Genomic DNA, 9,247 nt, shown 5'->3' with positions numbered 1-9,247 from the left:
CTGTAATGTTTGAAGCTCTACAGCAGATAGTGTGGTAGACCTGGTCGCTGGGAATGGACAAAATCACCTAGCGCTATTTATCAAGCTTAAGACAGCTTTATATGAAGGACCCAAAGAAAATTCTGCAACATAAAGGTGGATCAACTTGTGCTAAGGGAGAGGGGTGTAAAGCTATTTACTGCCACCAAAATGGCAGCGGCATATGAAAGGCTGTTTACTTTGCATCTCAACTCTCTCAAGTAACGGAAGCTTTAATCAGGATATATGATCAGTTCTCCACTGGGGCACAGTTCTTGTCAATTTAGCTAATACTAATCTTCAGAGAGGGCAACACGAGTACATTCCACGGTATATTTACAAAGTACTAGTTCCAGAACTTATTCAGAAATTTACATCATTCGATTACATAGGAAGTGTTAAAAGAGTAAAAAGATGTTAAACCAGTTGCCAAAGTCCCTGCTCTGTAAGGCACTGAGCCAAAAAGAGTAAAAAGGTCCATGTCATATAGGGTTCAAATAACCATCAAGAGAAACCAGAATAAAACCTTGGAATCTATCAACAAATGGCCGTACTAGTCGTCTTCAACGAGACTAAATCAACCTGCTCCCAAGACTTCACGAACTCCTGCAAATTAACCAAGAAAAATAGGAAATAAAAATCAGTTCGTACTCAGCAAATTAGCATCACAATGTTACAGGAAGTGGCAAAAATAAGAACATAAAATGTGTACTGCAAACAACATCATCATACACTTGCACACTATCTTAGATAAACAAGACATATTTAGGAAAGAACGTCCCTTTCTAATGGAGAAAAGTCTCAGCGTGAATCTATTCATAGATTTTTAGTGATGAATAAATAATATGGAAGTAGACAACCATTATACAAAGAAAGAGATGCATTAAAATTTCAAGATAAAAGGTTCCAACATCAGAGATGCACATGTGATCCACGGAATAGAATTCAAAGTCCTCGCTGACTTACCTCTAATAAATATATGGGAATTCACATGTCTTGGGGCTCCGGGGTCAGGTTCTAGTAATAAAGTGACCCTGAATACAAGAATTTGCAGAAACTTAGCTTCCATTCATGATTACTTGCAACCATTGCAATATTATTTACCCTAACAACATGCATACCTTCCCACCAATTCCCTCTAGAAGCACTATATTGGTTGTTTCCACCAGAATCATATTCTCCTCCTTCCTTCTTGTACTGAATTATTTACAAATACATCACAAGGAGTTAGTACCATCGCATTGCATTTTTTAGTTATGAAGATGAGTTTTCAAGAAAAAGAACTCACACAAGGATGTGATACCATTTTTTGAGCATCGGATGACTTGACGTACATGTCCTCTTGACCACCATAGAAGAGAGAAGAACTTAGTGGACATGGTTCTACTGTATCTTGAAAAAGTGATTCGCGTTCCTTACTGGATGTGCAATGCCCTGCACCTTCTCTATCTTTCGTCACATCAGCTGCTCAATGACATATGTGTTAAGACACTAATTTCTCATACACCTCACGATAAAGACATAGCTATGTCAGTGTAAATGCAGAATATACAAGGAAAAACATCACGACATGAAGTTAGCATCTAGAATTGAAAGCAATTGTTCATGACTATGGAACTGTCAAAACAAACAGATTGTAGCGGTAGACCCCACCCTGATTTTCAAGTATATAAAAGCTTATCATAATTACACTGAGGCATACTTCTCTCATTTACTGCCTATTCTTCTTTCAAAGCACAAGAATTACAGAGATTAAAGATTTGTTTATACCACAAAAAGTACATATCAAGTGTGAACAATTAATAGGAAGGAAATTGAAAGGGGTGCAGGAGAATCTCTTGTATGTTACAGGTTAGCTTATGTCTGTAGAATCATATAACGAAGCACCACAATGATTCTCCAAGAGTCAGGTGTTAAGACAGATTGGAGAATTACACATCATTTAAATGAGGTGAAACAAAGACAGGCGAAAAAGAATGAGGAAAAGAGAGATATCATAAGACACCTGGAGGTGGTTTGTTCCATTCCCTACAACCAGAGGACTGCTTCTCCAGAGATTGCAAAAGTTCAGATGCTGAAGCTTTCCTTCCCATAACCTACAACAATATGGAAGATAAGACTAAGTTCTTATTTAATTTTCATGGCAAAAAGAGATCAGGCTATTTCAAAATCTGATAGTAGATTTGCAATGAACAGTCACAATCCCATAACTACGTGCATGAACAGCATATTTTAGAAGAGAAAGTAATAGTAGTAAAAATAGAAGTAGAAAACATAGGATGCATTAAACGACCACTAACGTGCTACCTTGAGAATACATACTACATAAAGAGGAGGTCATACACCTCTTTAACTGTTACCTAGATCCAGACTACCAAAATTTGCTAGTGACCACCAAGAAGTAAGTTTTCATCTGAAGCTCGTATATTGTTACAACTCTTTACAAAGAGTTGACATGATAGAATCATAGAAATCACAAAACAGATTTTTTGGGGTTCCATATGAGTTTATGGATTGTCAAATTTTGGTTAGGAAGTCAAGATAAAGTCGATTCTGTTTTGCTTGTCAGACCCTCTCAACAAAGAAAAGGTAAGAAATTTTGTATCCTCTTCCACCTTCTTCTTTTTAACTCCATTCTAGTTATGTCTCTAAAAATTGATATTTTTCCACTCCAAGTTCTTCATAAACTACTTCAATAGCCAAAATGCATTTACTGCACCTTATTTCCAGGCTAATTTCAATTTGACACACTGCAAAAACTTGCAATCATATCAACCCACTCTCGCTTTTATTTTCTTCATCATCCAATCTAATCATACACAAACAATATTTTGAAGTACGCATTCTCTCCGTCCCAGTTTATATGACGCGCTTTTAACATTTTAGGATGTCTCAAAATTCTTGACACCATTCTATTTCTATATCACTTCTAATTCATTAAACTATTCAAATTTAAACTTTTACTATTAATCAAATCTGATATTCTAGACTCGGTTTCAGCCAAATAACATCAGATAAAATAGGGTCAAAAGGATTCATTGGTGGAACCAAAAAGATCAGGTGAGAACAAAATACTATTACAAATTCAATTGTAGATTTGCAATGACTAAAGGAAAAAGAGAACACGGAAAGAGATCTGTTAGTTTACAGCATGTATATAGTGTAGTATTGTCCCACATTGGTAGAAGAGTAGTATGTCCTTGTATAGTATAGCTATAAATAAGGACCTCTTGTATTGTATTATTCATCTAATATCAATAATATATTTTCTCCCGTACTTTCTCACATGGTATCAGAGCAATTGTGAGAGACTAATCGTTGTGCATAAATTCCAGCGATTCCGGGAAAGAGAAATCAGTACTTTTTTAAGTCTGTTTTCTATGTGCTTCATTTTTCTCAGTGTTGTGCAAAATCCAACACTACCACAAGAGTCGTCACTGTCCGGCGACCAAACCCCAGTGAAAAACTCCGGCAGCAGCCTCCTCACGCGCCTCCACGTGCCACCAGAAGCTCACGCGCCGGCGAGTACGACCACTTCCGGCCATTTTTTTGAAAATCTTCCTTCAGAACAGTTGGGTTGCCTGGTAATTCCGATCCTACCCCTACTGTTTTCAATTCATTCCGACAACTTTGAGTTTTTTCGGCAGCTACAGTACTATTCCGACAGCTACAGTACTATTCCGGCAGCTACAGTATTTCAGTATTCTGTTTCTGTGTTTCCGTACACTGTTTCAGTGGATTACAGTTGATTCTTTCTCCTATTTGGTAATAATTTGCAACAATGTATTTGGGATTTGATGTTTTTGGGTCTAGAAACATGAGTTCTGGAAGCTCTAGTGCTATTATTACCTCGGAACCTTTAATGGGAGGTTCAAACTACTTAGCTTGGGCTTCATCTGTCGAGTTATGGTGTAGAGGTCAAGGTGTTCAAGATCATCTAATCAAACAGTCTAGCGATGGAGATGAAAAGACAATAGCACTTTGGGCAAAAATCGATGCTCAGTTATGTAGCATATTGTGGCGATCTATTGATTTCAAGTTGATGCCCTTGTTTCGTCCATTCCAGACATGTTATTTGGTTTGGGCAAAGGCACGCACCTTATACACTAATGACATATCTCGCTTCTATGATGTGATATCACGGATGACAAACTTAAAGAAGCAGGAATTGGATAAGCCTACTTACTTGGGTCAAGTACAGGCAGTCATGGAGGAATTTGAGAAGTTGCTGCCAGTTTCTGCTAGTGTGGAAAAACAACAAGAGCAGCGACAGAAGATGTTTCTCGTTCTTATCCTCGCTGGACTTCCTAATGATCTTAATTCAGTACGCGACCAGATTTTGGCTAGTCCGTCTGTCCCGACAGTTGATGAATTATTCTCTCAATTACTCCACCTTGCTGCAGCACCAAGTCCACCAGTGATCTCATCACAGATACTTGATTCCTCTGTTCTTGCATCCCAGACAATGGATGTTCGGGCATCTCAAACTATGGAGCATAGACGAGGAGGAGGTTGTTTTGGAAGATCTAGACCCAAGTGTTCTTATTGTCACAAACTTGGACACACTCGTGAAATGTGTTATTCCTTACATGGTCGTCCACCCAAAAATGCTTACATTGCTCAGACCGAGACTCCAGGTAACCAAGGATTTTCTTTATCTAAAAAAGAATATAATGAGCTCCTTTAGTATCGAGCTCAGTTGCTCAGACTGATACTTCTGTTACTGGTAATTCTTTTGCTTGTGTTTCCCCGTCTAGCACTCTTGGCCAATGGGTCATGGACTCCGGCGCTTCTGATCACATCTCTGGTAATATATCACTTTTGTCAAATATTGTATATTCACAGTCTCTTCCCACTGTTACTTTAGCCAATGGATGTCAAACTAAGGCAAAAGGAGTTGGACAAGCTAATCTCTTGTCTTCTATCACCCTAGATTCCGTTCTTTATGTCCCTGGCTGTCCTTTTAGTCTTGCATTTGTTAGTCGTTTGACTCGTGCCCTCCATTGTGGTATATATTTTATTGACGATTCTTTTATTATGCAGGACCGCAGTACGGGACAGACAATTGGTATAGGACGTGAATCAGAAGGCCTTTACTACCTTAACTCACTCAGTCCTTCCACAACATGTCTAGTTACAGATCCTCCAGATCTAATCCACAGACGTTTAGGACATCCGAGTTTATCCAAACTTCAGAAGATGGTGCCTAGTTTATCTAGTTTGTCTACATTAGATTGTGAGTCGTGTCAACTTGGGAAACATACCCGAGCCTCCTTTTCGCGTAGTGTTTAGAGTCATGCAGAGTCTGTCTTCTCCTTAGTTCATTCTGATATATGGGGTCCTAGTAGAGTCAGTTCATCCTTGGGATTTCGTTATTTTGTCAGTTTCATTGATGATTATTCAAGATGTACTTGGCTTTTCTTAATGAAAGATCGTTCTGAGTTATTTTCTATATTCCAGAGTTTCTGTGCTGAAATCAAAAAATAATTTGGTGTTTCTATTCGCATTTTTCGCAGTGATAATGCCTTAGAATATTTATCTTCTCAATTTCAGCAGTTTATGACTTCTCAAGGAATTATTCATCAGACATCTTGTCCTTATACCCCTCAGCAAAATGGGGTTGCTGAGAGAAAGAATATGCACCTTATTGAGACTGCTCGCACACTTCTAATTGAATCTCGTGTTCCGTTGCGTTTTTGGGGCGATGCAGTTCTCACAGCTTGTTATTTGATTAATCGGATGCCTTCATCTCCCATCAAGAATCAGATTCCGCATTCAGTATTGTTTCCCCAGTCACCCTTATACTCTCTTCCACCTCGTGTTTTTGGGAGCACGTATTTTGTTCATAACTTAGCCCCTGGGAAAGATAAGTTAGCTCCCCGTGCTCTCAAGTGTGTCTTCCTTGGTTATTCTCGTGTTCAGAAGGGATATCGTTGTTATTCTCCGGACCTTCGTAGGTACCTTATGTCAACTGACGTCACATTTTTGAGTCTAAACCTTTCTTTACCTCTGCTGACCACCATGATATATCTGAGGTCTTACCTATACCGACCTTTGAGGAGTTTACTATAGCTCCTCCTCCACCTTCGACCACAGAGGTTTCATCCATACCAACCGTTGAGGAGTCTAGTGTTGTTCCCCCTAGTTCCCCAGCCACAGGAACACCACTCTTGACTTATCATCGTCGTTTGCGTCTTCCATCAGGCCCAACTGGTTCTCGTCCTGCACCTGACCCTTCTTCTGCTGCGGACCCTGCTCCTAGTACACCGATTGCACTTCGAAAAGGTATACGGACCACACTTAACCCTAATCCTCATTATGTCGGTTTGAGCTATAGGCGGCTGGTTGGAAAATTAAATTATCTCACAGTGACTAGACCCGACATTTCTTATCCTGTGAGTGTTATAAGTCAGTTTATGAATTATCCCTGTGATAGTCATTGGGATGCAGTTGTCCGCATTATTCGATATATAAAATCGGCTCCAGGCAAAGGGTTACTCTTTGAGGATCGAGGTCATGAGCAGATTATTGGATACTCAGATGATGATTGGGCAGGATCATCTTCTGATAGACGTTCCACGTCTGGATATTGTGTTTTAGTAGGAGGAAATTTGGTGTCCTGGAAGAGCAAGAAACAGAATGTAGTTGCTCGATCTAGTGCAGAAGCAGAATATCGAGCAATGGCTATGGCAACATGTGAGCTAGTCTGGACCAAACAATTGCTCAAGGAGTTGAAATTTGGTGAAATCAGTCGGATGGAACTTGTGTGCGATAATCAAGCTGCTCTTCATATTGCATCAAATCCGGTGTTCCATGAGAGAACTAAACACATTGAGATTGATTGTCACTTCGTCAAAGAAAAGATACTTTCAGGAGAGATTGCTACAAAGTTTGTGAGGTCGAATGATCAACTTGCAGATATTTTCACCAAGTCTCTCACCGGTCCTCGTATTGGTTATATATGTAACAAGCTCGGTACATATGATTTGTATGCACCTGTTTGAGGGGGAGTGTTAGTTTACAGAATGTATATAGTGTAGTATTGTCCCACATTGGTAGAAGAGTAGTATGTCCTTGCATAGTATAGCTATAAATAAGGACCTCTTGTATTGTATTGTTCATCTAATATCAATAATATATTTTCTCCCATGCTTTCTCACAAGATCAGTGCTTTCTCACAAGATCAATGCAACGTTATGTCAAATTTTGATTGTAAATTTGTAATATTCGAAATAGCAACCCCCTAACTACATGTTGTATCGAACACATATAACGGCAGTGTCCAAGACTAGCTTTGCATGCACTTCAACTCTATAAGGTCTATGTTATCTTCCAGCAACATAAGTACTGAGTAACTCTGCCCACCAAGACTTAAGCAAATGAGACAAGAACACTTAACCTTTTTGCCTCTATGAAATTTGAAACATGGTCTCTCCCATGGTTTTTATCTCACTTCATTGAATGCTAGACCAACTCTTGGATGCCACAAATAACATATTTTAGAGGAGAAAGTAATGGTAAATATGGGGATAGAAAGCATATGATGCCATAAATCACCACCAACGTGCTATCTCAAGAGTTAGAAAAAAAAAGGATTCCATAAACCACTTTACCTGTTACTAGTTCAATTCGTACTAGTTCACCACCAATAGGTTGTTACAATCCTATCACAATTCTTTACAAGGAGCTGACATGATAGAACATATAAATAACAAAAATAGAGTTTCTGGGGTTAGCAAAAGTTGATGGAATGTCAAATTCTGGTTAGAAATTCAACTATATAAAGTCGATTCAATTTTTCTTGTGAAACCCTCTCAAGAAAGAAAAGGTAAGAAATTTTCTAATTCTCTTCCATCCCCTTCTTTTCATACTTTCTGGGTGTGCCTCTAGAAACCAATATTTCCCCTCTATATTTCACAGCATCTCATTTCCAGTTAATTTTCAATTTGACACACTGCAAGAACTTGCAACAAATTCCAATATAATCACACACTAAATCATTGAGTACTGGGTCCATCGTAGTTTATATGACACCCTTTGCCATTTTAGGGTGTTCCAAAATTCTTGACATCATTCTACTTCTTCATCACTCCTAATTCATTAAATTATATAACTTCAAACTTTAATAACAAGTCAAATCTAATATTTTAAAACTCCATATCCAGTGAAATAATACCATATAACATAGTTAGCCTCAAGAAAGATTAATCACAAAAAAAAAGAGAAATAATATACCTTAGATGGTGGTGGAAAAAGTGAAGAGAAAATTCCGGTGGAATTGGATGGCTGAGTGGATTCTTTGGTGGAATCAAAAATATCAGCAGAGAATGATGAACCCACTTGCTTCTTACTACTTTCCATTGGCACACAAGAAAACAATAGTAGCAGAGAAGAGAAAGGTTAGTACGAAACCAAGATTTTCGGGAAGAATTATTATATACTTAGATAAAACAGACCACGTGAAGATCGCTGTCAGAGAAGTGGGACTAGACTATACACAAATTGCAACACTCCCAACCTCTCGCTTTATATAGTACACTTCACATGTTTGTGCCGCCCGTGTTTTCGCGCTCACACCTCTCAAAGTGAAATAATTTTACCCTAAATTTTACACATGTTAATTAATAAGAATTTATATTACACCAAACATGTCCTGCATTAATTAGTTGGATACGAACTTGTAGACGTTTGTACATAACTTCAAATTTGTAGATAAATAGATAAAAAAAATTCAAAATAATAATGGTTTTTTTTAGTATTTTAGGTATAATAATGATTGTAGGAGAAGGAGGAGGAAGGGGGAGGGATTCGGGTTAGAGACGAGGCACTAATATATTTGCATATGCCAAATAGTAACACTAAAGTCCGGCGTGTAACTTTGTGAAACTTTAATGATTATTATAACTTATTATAACAATACTAACTCTCGGCCGTCGTTGTCATGATCGACAAATTTTGTTGTTTCATTGAAAGTGATTGTTGAAGGGAGGGAGAAGAGTTTGTACTTTTCTACTTGTGAGAGAAGAGCTACACTTTCGAGCTTTTTATTTTTTAAGGGAGAAACTTAACAAAAAAATAACTAAGTTATCTATTAAGTATTAAACTATAATTGAATTTAAAAAAATAAAATTAAAGAAAGTAATCCAGTTGACTATTAAGTATAAATTATGGTTGGAATCAGTAAAGTGAAACAAAAAGGTTAAAGATGCGGCCACCGAGTTTCGATTTG

The 9,247-nt window shown here is 38.0% G+C and overlaps 1 protein-coding gene across 2 annotated transcripts; it reads right to left on the bottom strand.

Annotated features, from left to right (window-relative positions):
- Positions 1-300: 300 nt before the first annotated feature.
- Positions 301-8,513, bottom strand: LOC107792514 (uncharacterized). 2 transcript variants are annotated; one of them, XM_075244436.1, is made up of 6 exons: positions 8,254-8,513; positions 2,024-2,114; positions 1,307-1,482; positions 1,140-1,215; positions 985-1,052; positions 301-624 (listed from the first exon to the last, which is right to left on the bottom strand). In XM_075244436.1, exons 1-5 carry the CDS (start codon positions 8,377-8,379, stop codon positions 1,036-1,038), a joined length of 486 nt encoding a protein of 161 aa, XP_075100537.1. In that variant the 5' UTR covers positions 8,380-8,513; the 3' UTR covers positions 301-624; positions 985-1,035. The 2 variants fall into 2 exon arrangements, with proteins under 2 accessions (XP_075100537.1, XP_075100538.1); XM_075244437.1 differs by having other exon boundaries at positions 1,322-1,482.
- Positions 8,514-9,247: the final 734 nt, after the last annotated feature.

Source organism: Nicotiana tabacum, chromosome 22 (genome assembly GCF_000715075.1).
Source record: "Nicotiana tabacum cultivar K326 chromosome 22, ASM71507v2, whole genome shotgun sequence".
NCBI lineage: Eukaryota > Viridiplantae > Streptophyta > Magnoliopsida > Solanales > Solanaceae > Nicotiana > Nicotiana tabacum.
This window is presented reverse-complemented; position numbering and strand designations above follow the sequence as displayed.

Bases quoted from the DNA above. Each gene is read 5' to 3' on its own strand.
- LOC107792514 (XM_075244436.1), bottom strand. From the start codon at position 8,379: ATGGAAAGTAGTAAGAAGCAAGTGGGTTCATCATTCTCTGCTGATATT. The intron at 1,483-2,023 runs GTGTCTTATGAT...GTCATTGAGCAG, and splicing joins ATGGAACAAACCACCTCCAG to CTGATGTGACGAAAGATAGA. The intron at 1,216-1,306 runs GTGAGTTCTTTT...TAAATAATTCAG, and splicing joins AAATGGTATCACATCCTTGT to TACAAGAAGGAAGGAGGAGA.